The sequence below is a fragment of the Lytechinus variegatus genome, chromosome 9 (assembly GCF_018143015.1).
Source record: "Lytechinus variegatus isolate NC3 chromosome 9, Lvar_3.0, whole genome shotgun sequence".
In the NCBI taxonomy this organism is placed as follows: Eukaryota; Metazoa; Echinodermata; class Echinoidea; order Temnopleuroida; family Toxopneustidae; genus Lytechinus; species Lytechinus variegatus.
This window is the reverse complement of record NC_054748.1, coordinates 29,916,739-29,934,757: the sequence shown is the minus strand read 5'-3', so window position 1 is coordinate 29,934,757 and position 18,019 is coordinate 29,916,739. Positions and strand designations below refer to the sequence as shown.

Genomic DNA, 18,019 nt, shown 5'->3' with positions numbered 1-18,019 from the left:
TCACTCAGCATGCTCGAGTGAGTGAATCTATGACGGCTTATGACATGAACGGCCCGTCATACAGGTGGGTGTTTCATGATGCTGTTCGTAAAGTTGTTCGAACAACTTTACGCACGACTGGAACATGTTCTTAGGTCATAACCATAGAGTTATATAAACCTAAACGTATTTAACTCTATAGTCATAACTCAATTACATATAGGGATATCACATAGCACAGTCACCAGTCGTGCGTAAAGTCATTCGTATCTTACGAACAGCTTTATGAAACACCCACCAGGGGGTGTTTAAGAAAGACTTACGTATGACTTGGAGTCGCACGTAAATGCCTAGTTGCGTGCGGTATAAAAGGCATGACCGCATTGGTCAGATCATGCAAAGAGGACGCGCACTACTGCATATGGACCAATTGCATTGCTCGTTGCATTTCATTTCTCGTAGTCATTGTCAAGTTTTTTAATAGAAAGGTATAATTTGTCTCAACCGTTCTTCTACCCCTTCCCCTTCCCCTTCTAAAAATAAAACAAAGGCAGTATCTTGATCACAGAAATCTTATGTAAACCGATATTGAATGTAAATATAATTAGCATACATCAAAACTTGACTCTGCTTTATCTTAATATTTTCTTTGTCTTAATGATATTTAGATTCTATATAATTTACCTATTTCAGAAAGCTGGTGCTTTCAAGCAGTTGCAAACACTTTACTGAACTTTTCATGAAAAACAAGAACCCCTTCAATATTAATGTAGTCTATTCAGACAGTTTTTGAACCGGAGAGATATACCGATTATGACATGCATTCATTGATGCATTGTGTTCGTTCTCATTTCCCAGAGGCATTACGATTAGAATACCTATCGAAATAATTGTACCCTTTAAAGAACATATTGACTCTTTAAACTGAAAGCAGATACATTAAGATACAACATTCTTTTTTAATTCAGTTATAGTGGGATTCGGTTTGATTTCCCGTCAGTCGATGAACCGTCTAGCAAATTACATCCTCATTCTTTGAAATAGATAATCATAACTGCAGCAACCAAGGGGCTTCGGAGCATATTTGAACGGAGGGGGACGGGTTGACCACAGAGAAAGCAACAAATTAATACGTTATAATTACGTTTTTGTACACATTACTGAAAAAAGTGAGGGCAGCTGAGGTCGACCCATCAGCCCCCGCGGTTCCCCAGCGATCGATTTTATCTACAAACTGCATTGGTGGATTTGCAGAAGTGACGCTTAATGAAATCTGCCACTCCATTGGGTTAATCAACTACACCATTTTGCGAGACTTTCATCTACAACTTTGTTATCAACAGGAACCTTAAATTTGTGATTCGTCATCACTTAAGTAGGCCATGATCGGATCCTCTACCATCTTCCGAGCGAACTCCAGCCAAGTGCTTCCTCCAAAGTCCGACATTTTCATAGATGTCCTGTTCCCTACGACGTCGCTGGTTTTAAACCTGATTGCTGCATCCTGTTGCCCCGTCTCGATCACTTTTTGAATTACGTCGCAGACTTCGTCAGATGTCTGGACCGTGTTCTCAAAGTAATCGCTTTAAGAAACGGAAAGAGATAAGATAGGATGTTAGTGATGAAAATGATAAGAGTGGTGCCTTGTCTTTTTGTCTATTTTTGACAAACATAGGCCTACTCGTGCGGATTCTAAACTCTTTGGGCAATATTCTAGCAAGTCGCCGTGGAAGCCACTCGCTATTGGGCAAAAGGGGGTGAACGTTATTGTGTTTCTTGTTTTAATTTGGGCAATCTCAGATAGAAAATACCACTTGTGTTGTACCACAAGGATCGCTCATTAGTCCCATGTTATTCGTATTGCTCTTAAACGAATTCCAAGAAAATTATCAAGTATTTTTATAAAGTATTTTAATTATTCTCTCAAATGATATAATAAGTGATATAATGACCGGTCATTAAGTTGAGGTCTTTCAGCTAATTATCCAACCTCATTGATCCACATATTACTGCCTCATGCAACAAATACCCAATTTTATTCGGGTTAAATTCGAATCGTTAAATTAACGCCCTCGTCTTTACCTCGGGCGCGTCATCAACAGATCCCTATCACTGTTTTCATATTCACATCACTGTCATCATCGTCAACAATATACAATGATTATTCGACTTTAAATAAAAGAAGAAAAATCCGGAAATGCCTCTTACGTTACATGGGTCCTCAGAATCTTAAGTTGCTCTCTTGTGAGTGGGTCAACTTCTACTTTTGATGGTAGTCGGTTCCCAACGACGATATTACTATTCATTTCTGTGTCAACAAGGCCAGGTATTACGCTAGATAGTCTTTGAAAAGCAAGCAAAAAGGGAGAAAAAAGTTGTCATAAATACAATTTAGAAACATAAATATCTCTGCGGGGGCTGACCATGCATAAAATCTCCGTAAGCAGCAGTTTACTCATTTAAAGCCCACCCCCAGGGGGCAGGGGGTGACGTCCACCCTATGATTTTTCAAATAGTAAAAAAAAAAGAGCGAAACAAAGAAGAAATATAGGAAGGAAGGGGAAAGGGGCAGAAATTTAGTAGCATGTACATTGAATGTAAAGACTGTGAAAGTATAATACCAGCCCACGTAATTCACCTAAGAAAAAAAAGCGATCGTCTTGCCCCCCCCCCCCCCCGCCCCTGTCAAAATTCCTGTTTTGCCGCCCCTGAGTTATTCATACTTTACATTGAAGGATTTCATTCTAATGGCTAGTGCCTCTGTGAGTCCTTCCACGGCGTGCTTAGAGGCTGAGTATGTCTCGTAGAATGGCAATCCTATATACGGAAAGGAAATATAAAAACAATTTTCCTTTTTTAAGTAAATGTCATAAAATACATATAAAACACGTGATATTGCTTTAGTGGTATTATTTCCCAACCCGTGTGCATGTATTTATGTCGTGAGCAATAGATTAAACAACAGGGACTGTCGGTTTGTATGGAATAGGCATGATTAGTTTTACACAGCAAAAACTGTGGTGTTAACCGGTGTACATAGAGAACCACATCAGTTATTTTACACATGTGCTAAATTGGTGGTGTTAGTTTTACACCTATAGGTGTTATTACAACACCTATGGTTGTTACATTTACACTCTTTGGTGTTATGTTCAATCTCTCGGGTGCTATTGTAACACCTCAGGGTGTGGTCCTCCATTAACACCAATTGGTGTCAGTTTTAACACCACAGTTGTTACAGTGTAGAATATTGAATAATAATGATAATAACTATTGTCCTATTCCTTAACCATGTTAACCTATTCAGTTACAAGACTTAATTCAGTTCAGTTCAATTCTCCATTTTCATTTTCACATTATATCAATCAGATACAGATTAATGGATGAACATTTTTATAGACAAGCAGTAATAGACCATGTGGAAATGAGGAGGGGATCAAGTCAAGTGTATATCCCCATTGAAAGTGGGGACATACACATTAAGAATAACTGTGTATAAATATTTTGCATGTTCTATATAGTAGGTGCATGCAGGGTACACTGTTTTAAAAATAATTTAAACAACACTTGTTTCAACTGTTTAAACAACTACTATGCGATTCACATATTAGTTGGTTAATCAGTTTATACAAGTGTTTAAAAGCTTAAACAACCATGCTTCAATTGTTGTTAATTAAATATTGAATTTAAACTTTGTTGTTAAAGATTTTAAACACTTGTTTAAAATGTTTAAATGGAAATCTATATCAATAGATTATATCGTATACCCAAGAGGCCGGTAATAGAGCTGACATTGACGATATGACCTGATCGTTGGTCCTTCATATGAGGTAGCACTGCTTGGATCACCCGAATAGGTCCAAAAAAATTTGTCTCCACCACATCTCGAATGTCTCCAATTGAAGAATACTCTATCGGGTTGAATGTGGCGATCCCAGCATTGTTAACTGTTACATAAAATGAATTAGTGATTGGTTGACATTGGTTTGACTTGAAATTAAATCTGAGCTAGAAGGTCACACTTGTCACATGTGTCTGTGATATGTTACAAAAATGAAGGCCAGTAAAAATTGCATTCGAAAATAATTATTTAGTGCTTCAAATATTGAAATATAAAGTGACCGAAAACACCATCTTAATTTCATCCCATACACTTATGTGTACTGTTTAGGCGTCTATAAGACGCCTATTTACAAAATCGGGGTTCGCCATGTAGTTTTAGCTTTTCATTCTCAATAATGGTTGTTTTCAGGGTTTATTAGTTCTTATACATTCACTTGTACAAATGTTTCATTTTGGTTTGAGAATTTTTTTAAATCGGCTGCTCACAACGTTAAACAACACCTTTAAAGGCAGGAAAGGGTTTAACCTCTTAGACTTGCCACCCCAAACCCATAATAAGTGAAGGTTCTCTTGAGATAAAATAGTAATTTTGTCTTCAAAAAGTAAAAACTAGCAAATTGGCCATGGCCCTGTGAAGATTTTTCCGGGGGTGCTGCTTGTATTATTTTCCACAGTCAGCGCCCCGTGGAATTCAGCACAGCATGACGAATGTATAAATGTAACAAAAATGACGTACATTCTATATAGAAAACGTTTTTTTTTTACTGTCTTGTCAAATTTATATCACCTGCACCCATAGTAAAAGAAAAATCGTTCCCTGTGCCAAGAAATTTGATAATCTGAAAGAGGTAACTTTTCTTCGTCATGTTCTTAGAATTTGAGGCTGTAAAGTAAAAAAAAAACAAGATGAAAGGGTTTATCTGTCATTGATTTTTCGGACTGCTTGGATGGTTTGCTGACTTTGTACAGTAGAACCGCAAACTTGCTTCTCTTTATTCTTTAGAACTCTCGGTGAATTTCTTTAATCAAGTAATTGTGTTGGTAATTGTTGATCAATTTAGACAAGTTATTCACCACTTTATAAGCATAATGAAAATCTAAAATTTCAGGAAGATTTGTTGGTTTTGGGGTGGTAGGTCACATATTTTTATTAATCAATATTAATTAATTTATTCGCTTAATTTATTCACTTATTTTGTTTTACTTATTCGTTTGTTTATTTAGTCATTTATTTGTTTTCGATTTATTCATTCATTAATTATTTATCATTTTTAGAGGATGGGGTTGTAGATGCTATTCTATAGGTGAATTGCAATTTACGTCAGTATTTTAATAAAATGAAAGAAGTTGGTATAATCTTGTCTCATTAATGGGTGCTTATAATCTAATTAGGAAAGAGGATAAAAAACATCATTGTTCCTGTAGGCCTTTACGCGGTAATATATTAAACTGACCTACCAACTATGTCGATTCGACCATGTTCGTCGATGATTTCTTTGACAGCATTTTTGACAGAGTCATCACTGACGACGTCGAGAGGACGAATAAACATCGTGTCGTTGAGGGCGCTATCCGCAGCTTCCTGGAGCGGCCCTTTCTTGTCAAGATTTCGCATGGTCGAATACACCAAATACTTTTTCGCTGCGTCCTTTCCTAGTTTGACCGCCAGATTGAGGCCAATGCCCGATGAACATCCCGTGATCAGCGTGATTTTCTGTGCCATTCTTTTTCAGCTGTAGAGAAAGAAGGAAACATCTGATTAATATGTAGCTTATATACGCCTCCACGATCGCTTTACGGTTCAAGAAATATTTGCCCTTAATCAGGCATGTTAATTCATGACAATAAACTACTAAGTCTTTGTCGAAAATTATGTGAACCAAAACAGCAGTTTCATCCTGGAACCTGGACAAACTACATTTTTGCGAATTTCCGTCAGCTCTCCGAAACTTGGGACGAAAATGCTGTTTCGGTGCATCAATTTTAGACAAACGGCCAGCTGTACATTATGCAATTGACGGGTATTTTCACTACATTTACTGGGATTTTGACTCCGGCGTCGTGCGTCACGAAAATTCCTTCCTGATTGTTATGCCCAGCCACACTGGCATAACTCGAGACTGATCAACTATAGGGGGCCTACAGTGTCAAGTTATTTCCAATGACATGTCATCGATCGGTTTGGATCGTCTTCAATAGTGTGACTGTAACCTTTGGACCACTATTATCGTCAACATCATCCTTAAAGTTCAAGTCCTTCCCCAGAAAAATAAATAAAAAGAGAAAAATCAAACAGCCACAACACTGAAAATTTAAAAGGGAATGAAACCTTTGAACAAGTAGGCTTAGTGTGTCAAAACATGAAAATAAGAAAATAAGAACAAAGAAAGTTTGAGAAAAACCGGACAAATAATGAGAAAGTTATGAGCATTTAAATCTTGCAGTCATTGCCATGGAGCTCCTTACTGGCAATGCGACAAGGATGTGTGATGTCACGTGTGAACAACTTTCCAGCCTTTGATGGACTATAAAATACCCCCCAAAATGTATCTTTTGCTTTAATTTTCTTATGGTGATACAAACTCTATGTGTTACATGCACTCCTATAGAAATAACACATGATCTACTGTTAGATGTGACAAAAAAAAGGCATTTCAAGTGAAATTTATTCTTAAGTGATGGGGAGAGTTGTTCACAAGTGACACACATCTTTGTCGCATTGCCAATATGAGGATCTCCATAGCACTAGTGATCGTAATATTCAAATGCTCATAACTTTCTCATTATTTGTCCGATTTTTCTCAAACTTTCGTTGATCTGTTTTTTTTTTTTAGTTTTTGATTTCACACAGGCTTTCTTGTTCCAAATGTTTTGTTCTCCTTCAATTAAAATTGGATGTAAAAATAAGAAAGTTACGACATTTTAAAGTTTCGCTTTTTTTCACAAAACAGTTATATGCACATGGAAGCGAGAGAGTCGATGATATCCCTCACTCACTTTTTGTTTTGTTTTGTATTGTTTGAGTAATATAATATTTCCATTTTTACAGATTTGACAATAAGGATCCTATTCTTTGAACCTCAAAATGTTAAAACAATGATAATTACAATATGTTCATCGAAGAGTAAAACTTTTTTCACATGTAAATGAGGAGAAAATTAGAATATTTTTATAGGCTATGTAACAAGTGTAATGCTCGCTTCCCAGCTTATTGAAAATGTGTCCAGTGCTTGGTCCAGTGTGTGCGCGCGCACTGCCTCTGTATTGTTTGGTACCACACGTACACGATCGCCTATGATTTGCTCTAAATGAAAAATATGCTGCAGTACTGTTTTTTACCAGGTTATGATATGTCTTAAATCTCTTTTATTTTGTTTTGAGAAAGGTGTTTTTTCTAGAACGGACTACAACTCCCCACCCCAAAAGAAAAACGTAAGTAGTTGGAAAAAGAAACATACAGAGTGTTTGTGCGTGAATATTTTATTGAAGTGATATTCTCGCCTAAACTCCCCATTTACTGTGCGTTCGTACATATGCAATAGAACATTTTTACGCGAACTTACCCGGCGAGTTACAAGCACGATTAATCGTAACATCCGTCTCTTCATTTTGCATACGTACCAACCTGGGCCCCGTCTTACAAAGATTTACGATTAATCCAATCAATCAAAAGTATATAGAAATCCGTCATTATCAAAATTTTCGCGCTTTAGGAAACTTGCTCAACGTCCTTTGAAAAAAAGAGAAACATAGCCTACTGAATAAAAACAGTGAATGTGTGAATACACATAATTTCTAGGAAAAAAAATTGAACGGACGTGTATTTTAGATGTTGACATTGCTGACTTTCCATAGTTACGATTGATCGGATCAATCGCAACTCTTTTAGACGGGGCCCATGATATGAATATAACTATTTCGTGAAATTGATCGAAACTGAAAATTTTACAACATTTTTTTATATTAGAATTTGATAAAATTTTCGCTGTAATGCTTGTTTGATTTTCTCTTTCTATTTAACCATTTTTTTTTGGGGGGGGTGGACTTGTCTTTTAATAATGAAATAAGTTGGTCATATTTAGTATAACGGCCTTGCAGGAGGGGTAAACACAAAGGCCCGTATTCTGAAGTAGGGATTAATCTAAACTCTGGTTTAAAGTTTAACTATGGATAGGCAATCATAGCAATATAGAAGCATAAATCTCTTTTTAAAAATCATGTATCAGCTCATTTTTCTCTCAAATCATTCTTAACTATTTGTAAGGATTCACGAGTCAGGAAAGAGCACAGTAAACATAGGTTCTTAACTAACCGACTTCGGAATGCGAGTCATAGGTTCTAATTACCCTTTCGTCATAATTATTTCGTATACATATCCGTATGTAGTTACATAAATATACATGTAATTGTATATTGATAGGTCGAAGTTTATATATATATATATATATATATATCTTAAAGTTTCACCTATTGGCTTCTGTAAGGTAACAAAATAATGCTGAAGATAATGCTTTCATTGCCAATAAAGTGTTTATTGTTTACTCGAATTTTCGACGGTCCTCGGTCTTCTTCAGGAGTATATACAATGTGTGGTATCAATCAGAGAGCGCATCCTCAGACAGATGTTGCTAAGCATTACCATTTATCTTCAGCATATTTTGTTTATATATATATATGGCCGTTTAAATGGGCTATCCTGTCATGGTATTTTGATACTATATGTTAGATTTTTACCTGTTATATTATACCTAACAAAATAAGAACAATTTTTTTACAGATTGAAATAATCATGTTTTATGAACATTATACAATGGGCTATCCTGTCATGGTATTTTGATACGAAATGTTAGATTTCTACTTGTTATATTATACCTAACAACATAAGAACAATTCTTTTTACAGATTGAAATAATCATGCTTTATGAAGATTATACACTATACAAGTATAATTAGAGTCTTTATAGTTGATTAAACACTGCCTCTTGTTGAACTTTGGAAATCAAATCAATGCAGAAATATTATTTTCGTCTGTACAGATAACTTTGATCTTTGCTCAGACACTATTGATTTACATAGATTTGATTTCGTGGAGCCCGTAACACAAACCTTAGAAATGATCGTAAAACAAATTATCACAATTGATTGCATTGACTTCAATGTACAATCAAAATAATCAATTGTACGATCAATCGTTATGTTTTGTGCTATGGAACCTTATATTTGCAATATTGTCTAAAATAAGCAATGCTAATCTTTAAATTGTCTGTTACGTTTTATTGAGCACATGCCATTAAAAAAGTATTGAGAGTAATCGCAATTGTTTAAAGCATTGATTTAGTTGTAAATGATTTGTTTTTTAACTCAAACTCGTAGCTATTTTAATATTGACCCCGAATTTCAATTTGAAGTACATTTTAAGACTGATTTTTTTTTGTATGATTGTAAAATTCTTCTTAAATGTAGAATAAGGCTCAATTTGCTAATACGTTTTAGATTGGCTTTCGATACCATTATGTTCATAATGACTTGAAATAAATTTATTTTTGAATTATTATTTTTTGTCTAAATTGCTCATTTATTTCCTGTGTATTTTAAAAGTGTATTTACATTATTTCACTCACCTGTACATACAGGGGGGTGTTTCACAAAGATTTGAGTATGACTCAGGTCGCAATTATGCAACGCGCAATCTTATACCGTGTTTACACAGGGACACGGCTCGGGGGTTCGACACGCGAGCCGTGTCGAACACGGCAATTTTATGCTGTGTAAACGCGATCACTGTGATCCGCGAGCCGTGTCGAACACGGCTTTTTTGATCCGCCAAAATCGTAGGTTTCAACCCGCGAGCCGAGTCAGACTCGGCAATTTTTTCGTGTGTAAACAGAAAGCCGTGTCGAACCCTCTTGACCTAGGTCACTGCGCGCGCTTTCACTTTTGGCATTGTTGTTGTTCGCACGGACAAGATTCGATTCCGGCGGTGAATTTCCCGCCTTTAATTTGCGACGTCATAATTCTTCTTCCGTTCGAGATCCGCGAGCCGTGTTGAACTCGCCTTTTTATATGTACGTATAAACGCGATCACAGCATGCCCTCTTCGCAGCGTTCGACCCTGCTTGAGGATTCAACACTCGAGCCGAGTCATGTGTAAACACGGTATTATTGATCAATACCATTAGTGCGCGTCCTCTTGGCATGATCTGGCTAATGCAGTCATGCCTTTTATATTGCGCGCAACTCGGCATTTAAGTGCGACTCTAAGTCATACTTAAATCTTTGTGAAACACCCCCCAGGGCGACTATACATATGCTATACGAAGAACAATATGAATATCATTATGGGTTGACCCTTCAAAGTAGACCGAATCGTCACTGAATAATGTACCCAACATTAATGACTTCACAACAAAGTTTTATCACACGTTCTGGCATTTTTTTTTGTCTCAAGGAATTCTATCTTGGAAGCTTTGAAAGGGATAGTTCACCCTGAAGAAAAGTTTGTTGTAAAAATAGCAGAAAAAAAATCATTAAGAAAAACATTAAGGTTTGAGGAAAATTGATAGCAGAAGAAAGATATTAATATCAGACTTTAAATTTTGGATTTGTGTCGTCATACATGAGCATCTGCCCCATATGTTATGTAATATAAAACGCATAAATTTCATATTTTTAATGGTTCGCGATGAAGGAAGGGAGTGAAATAAAACAATAACTGATTTAAAGTATATAGAATTATTTTCACCGTTATGAATATGAATATCATCATGACCATTGGCGGCGATTTCGTAAAAAATTTATTTTAGCCTATATGGAAGAGACTGTGGGGGATATCCTTTGGCAGCTCCATTACGAAATTCGACGGAAATCAACTCACCCCCCCCCCCCCCTGCTATTCATAATAGTAGTACTGTCATCAATAAGGTTATCATTATTCCCCACTTCAAAATCTAAAACATGGACCAAAACTTTTTACCGCTAAAAGGCAAACCCCCGTCATTCGAAGTGGGCCTATCCGTTTTGACCGAAGATAGCGAAATTTAGATGAAACAAAAATTGTGCTTAAAATTGCTCTTACCTGAATTCGTTCACTTCAATAAAAATCCGAGATTTAATTTTGAAAAAGAATTCAAAAAGCTACCAAGACGAATTCTACAAGCACGACCAGGCGGACAAGTGTCTCCTGTGTAGGGCGGAGTGTAGTCTATAGGTGGAGTCTATTCCACTGGTGTAAATCCGTGACGTCATACTGTTCAAGGGGAGGGGGCGATAGATCAACAGCCCCCCCCCCCCTCGAACGGTTTATTTTCGATTCGTCTAATTGCCAACTCGTCTACTTTTATTTGATCTACCATCAGTTCTACATGGTCTACTTTCATTAGTCTAATGCCATTCCGTCTAATAACAAGTTGGTCCAATTAATAGCCATTTAGTCCTTATATCCTGTGGTCTAATTAAATTAAAGTGTTAATTGTGCAAAATGAATGAAAAGACATAGCTATTAGACCAACTGATTATTAGACGAAATTGTAGTAGACGAATGGGTGATTAGACGAAGTAATGATTGGACCAAATGGTTATTGGACCAAGTGGTTGTTAGACGAAATGTTGATGGACGGAATGGCAATCAGCTCACGCACCATGCTCGGTTTATTTGATTGGTGAGATAAGTATATCTTGTCCATGAGTCATTGCAAATAGTCATTAATAGAACTATTATATTAATTTTTCAGCTCACCTTCGCACTCGCATGATTTTTTTAGTGAGATACACATATTGTTCTTGATAGCAAACAGTGCTTAGAATATCCAGGATTCAGGTCGGCACATTAAAATTTCAGCTCGTGCTTCGCGCTCGCTGAAATAATTTAGGCCTACATATCCACCTCATTCCTGTTTTTTTTTTTTAATGTGCTTAGAAAATCCCGTTTTGGGGTCGAGAAATAAACATTTTCAGCTCGCGCTTCGCGCTCACATCATTTGATTGGTGAGACGTGCATTTTAGTCCAGAATCACTGCAAACAGGTACTTGTGCAGGTCAGTATATTAAAAATGTCAGCTAATATAAGTATAACAATCAACGTGTTTATGTTTACGCAATTATTCCACCATAAAAAGTTTCACAAAAGTATGTAGCTTGATTACCATATCATTTATGCAATAAAATAACTTATTTATATGCATAATTTTTATGGTGACTTACTGATTTTAATAACCAAACACAATGATAGCTCTGGACACAGGCGTAAATCCTTGCGTCACACCTATTCTTCAGGGGGTGATATTTTGTTCCACTCCTCTTGAACAATAGGTGTGACGCAAGGATCTACGCCAGTGGCTCTGGATATGTGTATTAAACTATTACTTGATTCAAAAAGAAAAGACGTTATCAAATTCAAAAGTTTATTGATATAAATCCTGACATTTAAGGATCATCATCAAAAACACAGAAACATAAGAAAAAATGTACTGCTTTTTGCTGGTCTAAGTAGAGGCAAGGAAATCATCATTTATTTAAGGGGTTCCAAATAGCCCCCCCCCCTAAAATAAATCAACTCACCACTTGGCGGCTCGCGGGTGATGATCCGTCTGGTCAAACCCTCTCCCTTAAAAAAAGCTAGAACAAACTATGATACCCTCCCCCCCCCCCTCCCTCGACGGTATACTATTCCTGGCATCTCCATCTTTACAAAATAGTAATATTGGGCTACACTGCCCCCAAGAAAAAAAATAATAACAAATAAATAGATAAGTGAATTTTGAATGAATAAATCAATAAATAAAGTGAAAATATGATATGAAGTCAATTTAAATATCACCCAATCTACATGAATTTGGAAATTGTCAGGGGTTGCCGGTTATACCTTTGGTCATGCTGGTCGAGTGTGACGCGCCCAGGGAGCAGAGTAAATGTATATTTAAAACTAGATTAATTCAGTCATACATTTTCCTCGTTTGAAAAATCCAAATTAAAGATTAGCAAAAGTAATTATTTTCGTGAGAACTCTCAATAATTCATTTGGAAATGTTAAGTGCATTAAGGCTATTGAAGTTTGCTTGATATTTGGGGATCACCGGTATAATAAAAGAGTACGGGACAAATGATTAGCGTACATATCGGGGGGGGGGGGGGCTTGCGGTCATCGACCCCCTCAAAAATACACAATTTTTTTTTGATGGAGGAAAAGAAAGAAAATTAAATGAAAAAAGGGTGAAATGAGTTATGATTGTTTTTTAATGTCATGTTCAAAAGCTATCCCAAAATTAGATTTTTTGTATTTAGAGGTCAAAATTTTGGTTACTGGCAGTTTTTCTTTTATAAATTGCCCCATATAGGACAACGCCATGTTTGACCCCCTCAAAACTTTGGGCTCGTTACGCAGTATTTTGTGACATATTAATCTCATTTGATGTAATTAAGAATTTCGTTTGGAGTTTAACCTTTTGAAAGAGCACAATCTGGCGCATAAGGCCTAGGGGCAGAATTTCTAAAAAAAAAAATCACAATTAAGAGCGAACAAAAATGGCCGTCTTTTCAAATGAAAATATTTTTATTATATTATAATTTTATTATAATATAATATTATTATTATAATTCATTATAATAATAGCTTATAAGAGATATTAAATTTCCCCCTTTTCATCACGTTTTATTTTATTTCTTCAGATTGTTATCATTTTTTCCTGGTTATGGAATTGTTCACAGTAAAAACGCTGTAAGATTTTATACAAAGCTGTTTACTATATGAACCTTACAAGTTACAGTATTTGTTTAACCGTTTAAACAATCATGTTTAATTTATTGACAATTAGATATTGAAAATTAAACTTTGTTGCTTAGGATTTAAACAGTTGTTTAAACAATTAATTTTGAAAATTACTGGGAGGTTCATATAGCAAACAGCGTTGTATATATTTTTTTACTGTGTTAGGGGCTAGGCGTCCGCCAACAAAGGCGTATAACTAGGGTCGTATAAGCCAATGGTCCGGGCCCGGCGTGGCGCCCTCTCCCACACGCCGACAAAAAGGAAACAGTGGGGAGATGAAGTCAGCGAATTAATGAAGTAATAAGTTCTGCCCCTTGTGGCGTAATATGAAAGATGTTATTTTTTCGTCATTTTGTTTCCATAAAAGAATAAGAACCTAATCGAGATAGATCCGGCCCGGAAAGTGCCGACGTTGCCTTTCCTTAAAAAATAGATATATATTACCAGCGCAATACTACGAAACCATAATGCAGGGCTATCAATATTCAGAAACGATATTCATGCCGTACTATCATAAAGAAATATTAAAAAAAAAAGATAGAGGCCTATATTTTGCACATCCACGTCCTGTACAGTTTTGAGCCCTTAATAAAAAAAATGTCAAATATCAATAGAAAAAAAAGTATTTTTATACTCAAAACAAAGATCATTCTAATCATTCTAAAACTGAAGTAGTACAATGTTACTTCAAGATTTGTCTCCAATATAGCCTGCTCTAAAATGCCATTGTGGATGGAGTTAATATACCTGCAGTCCAAAAAGCTCGCAACCTTGGTGTTAGCATGGACAAGCATCTATCAATGGTAGATCACATCACCAAGACTTGTCAGTCATCTATCATTGCTATTCGTAAAATTGGTCAAATAAGGCATTTTCTTAATCAGAAATCAATTGCACCACTTGTTCACTCACTAATCATATCTCATGTTGACAGTTGTAATTCTCTTTTATAAGGCCTACCCCAAACCCAGTTGAATCGTCTACAAAGAATCCAGAATACAGCGGCAAGGCTCACGTAACCAATTTCTCCTGAGCTAGTTAAGCTCCATTGGTTGCCCATTGAAAACGCGCGTATAATCTTTAAGATACTCATCCTCTGTTATAAAGCCCAGAATTGCATCTCCCCACATGTATTGATTTAATTTGTTCTAATTTGTATCAAGTATTTTAGGATTAAGTGTAGTCACCATACAAGCACCGTAAGTGCTAAATTAGCAGTTCATTTTTTGCAGTGTATGCGCTATGTAAATTTCAAAAATTATTATTATTCATCTTTTTTCCCGAAATTTGATGATTCATAGATTTTACGCGCTTCGCACTAAAAGGGATAATCACTTTTCTTGCATCATCTTTTCCCCGTTTCTCCCTCCCTCCGCCCCCCCCCCCCCCTCCTCTCGCTCTCTTTCTGTCTCCCTCTCTTTCCTGCCCCTCTCTTGAATGGCATTTATTTTAATTTGGTGATAAAATTACTATCTGTTTACATGTTGCCGTTTCTTTGCTTGAAAATAAAACAATAGAGTCATGGTCTTAAATCAATATTTTTGGTAACTTCCTCTTATTTAATTCAATTCAATCTATTTCCACAATTCAATAATAACGACATCAAAATTGCACAATCATCAATAACCAAAATAATAATGGAACAACGTAACAAATAGAAATGCTTACATTAATATTGGATAAACAAAATACAGTCTTAACGAAATATTAAGTGGTGTGTTAAACAAACGCCTGGAGAGCGTTTCATCAATATTTTCATGTGACAAGTTGTCAGATCCGACATCTTTCCTTGATTCTGATTGGCTGAGAGGCACTGTTCCTTTTGTAACTGTCAGATAAACTGGTACTTGTCGGATAAAATGTCTTTGACAAGTCCTTTCATGAAACGCCCCCCTGAGGTCTATTAATTGTGTGTATTATTTTAATCACACTTCTATAGACAAAGATGAGTAGACTCATCATACATGAAATAAGATTTTTCCTTTCCTTTTAATTTGAATAAAATTCCTTAATTGAAACAGGCTCGCATTACCGATCTCTTCAAAGTGCAAATGTACATTAAAATACATTGCATTTTAAAGTGCAATTCAGTGAAAATTGAGGAAGAATTGAAAACATTGGATAACGATTATTCACCCAAAAACACCATTCATGAGAAGGAACCAAGTTCAATGACCCTTTGTGACCTTTGACCTTGACCATGTGACCCAAGACTCTTGCAAGACAATGCAGTGACAGGCTTATATCCAAGTTTCATAAACTAGGTCCAGAAACTTTCAAATTATGATGGCATTTCAACAAATACCAACATGGTCAAATGCCATTCAGGGTCAATGAAATGTTAGCATGTTAGGGGTATTTGTTGGAATGATATCACCAACTCAAAAGTTTGTGGATATAGTTCATGAAACTTGGATATAAGAGTGATTTTGTGGGTTATGTGACCTGAAACTCATGCAAGACGACCAGTGATGTACTTGAATACTATGTCCAAGTTTCATGAACCAGACCCATATATTTTCAAAGTTATGGTGACCATAAAAAAAACTTATTACGAGCTTGGTTAAGATTTTTGTTGATTCCCCTAACATGGTCTAAGTTCACTGACCCTAACATTACCTTTGACCTTGGTCTTGTGGCCACAAACTCAGCCAGCGGGATGTTCATTAATACTTGATTACACTTATGTCCAAGTTTCATGAAATAGGTCCATATCCTTCCTAGGTTATGATGACATTTAAAAAGCTCCACCTTGGTTAAGATTTCAAAATTCACCGGCGCCTATGGTCTCACTCTGCAATGCAGGCGGAACAAAAACGCCCCTTATAAAAACAAGTAATCATCAACGTTTAAAATGATAACAAAAACACCATATTTTTGCAACCGTCAAAGCAAACCAGATAGTAACTTTAATACAACTGATATTTTTTTCTTAAGCAACCAAGAATCTAACTGTGATCAAACGATTTTGTATTATGGGATATTCTAAAGCAACAAACTAGACTAGACATCGTCCATCTTTATGCTTATATCAAAACATCTCACAGAACACGCAACTTTAATTTGAATTTACTATATATATATATATATCAGGAATGCGAAACAAATTCACGAGTAATGCAGTTTTTGTAATGCCAACATTTAAGTTCTTTTATTAAAAGAACTTAATTGTTGGCATTACAAAAACTGCATTACTCGTGAATTTGTTTCGCATTCCTGATGTCTTTTTATCGCCAATACGTGAAAAACCAAGATGCCTATATATATATATATATATATATATATATATATATATTTAAAGTTTTTTCTACAAATCAATACAGAATGCATATTTTTTCTCCCAATTACGATAAGGGCTAACACTGTTTTTGAGGCTTTGATTCAGACTATAAAATTTGCACTTGTATTTTTTTTCAGTCTCGCCTCGATTTGCAATAAACAAAAAAGAGAACGCAATTTAAAAAATTGTTCCAGGCAAGACTCAGACCTGCGTCAATGATCTTGACTGCAGCCTAGCGCACCGTTCATTGCTCCACACCAGTCTAGCTGATGGATGCGTTGGAAATTATGCTGTGTTCTGTTCCATGATCCCTAAAAATTCATATTCATGAATATTCATGAAGCGTAGTCTAACTAAATAAACCCTATTGGTACCATTACGTTAATTAGCCTTATATAACGCATAAGGGACAAGGACAGGGGAATACATTGCCCCGTCTTAAATAAAAAAAGCTGTAATCAATCCGATCAACCAAAACGCCAGAAACATAAACATATAAATGTTTGTTCAACATGATTTCTCTATATGCTGCATATTCATACACCCATCCTTTTCTTGAAAATTCAGGATGCTTTTTTTTTACGAAATGATGGATTTCTATGTATTTGAGGATGATCGGATCAATCTCAAATTACATTATTGCCTCTAGGGTATCCGGAGGACATAATTAAAGGGAAAGATAAACAAATCACCTTTTCTTTGGGAATCATTTTCATTTCTGCATTTTTTATTACAGCCTCTAGAAAAATTCAAATTCAAATTTATTTCCAGTTAGAAATATGCATTTATACAAATGACATTAAGAGATACATTACATGTGGTGGGGTCAAAGAAAGCACAACTGCTTGTATAAATTGGCTCCATTGTAACAATAAATCATATTAATACATGAACAATATCACCATTTTCATAACATAATTACAAATAAGTCTGAGAGAGAAAGAGGGGGTGAAAATTATTACAATCAGTCATCTAGTACTTTGATTCGTAAATACAGAATCATGTAATAAAAATACATATAATGATTTAGCACACATATTTCAAGTTTCTCACACACATGTATACTCAAGGCATTCAAAGTTATGATATAATTCATATAATCTAATTGTGGTAAATGGTATAATACTGTCAATTCTCATAGACGATTTTCATAG

General features: G+C 35.7%; 1 protein-coding gene across 1 annotated transcript; it reads right to left on the bottom strand.

The window, feature by feature from the left end:
• Positions 1-1,207: 1,207 nt before the first annotated feature.
• Positions 1,208-5,545, bottom strand: LOC121421057 (retinol dehydrogenase 8-like). Its single transcript, XM_041615669.1, has 5 exons — positions 5,281-5,545; positions 3,747-3,926; positions 2,703-2,796; positions 2,188-2,322; positions 1,208-1,562 (listed from the first exon to the last, which is right to left on the bottom strand). Exons 1-5 carry the CDS (start codon positions 5,543-5,545, stop codon positions 1,328-1,330), a joined length of 909 nt encoding a protein of 302 aa, XP_041471603.1. The 3' UTR covers positions 1,208-1,327.
• Positions 5,546-18,019: the final 12,474 nt, after the last annotated feature.

Excerpts from the sequence above, each read along its gene's own strand:
- LOC121421057 (XM_041615669.1), bottom strand. The coding sequence starts at position 5,545 with ATGGCACAGAAAATCACGCTGATCACGGGATGTTCATCGGGCATTGGC. Across the intron at positions 2,797-3,746 it reads CTCTATTACCGGCCTCTTGG|GATTGCCATTCTACGAGACA; the intron begins GTATACGATATA and ends TTCCGTATATAG. Across the intron at positions 1,563-2,187 it reads ATTCTGAGGACCCATGTAAC|CGATTACTTTGAGAACACGG; the intron begins GTAAGAGGCATT and ends CGTTTCTTAAAG.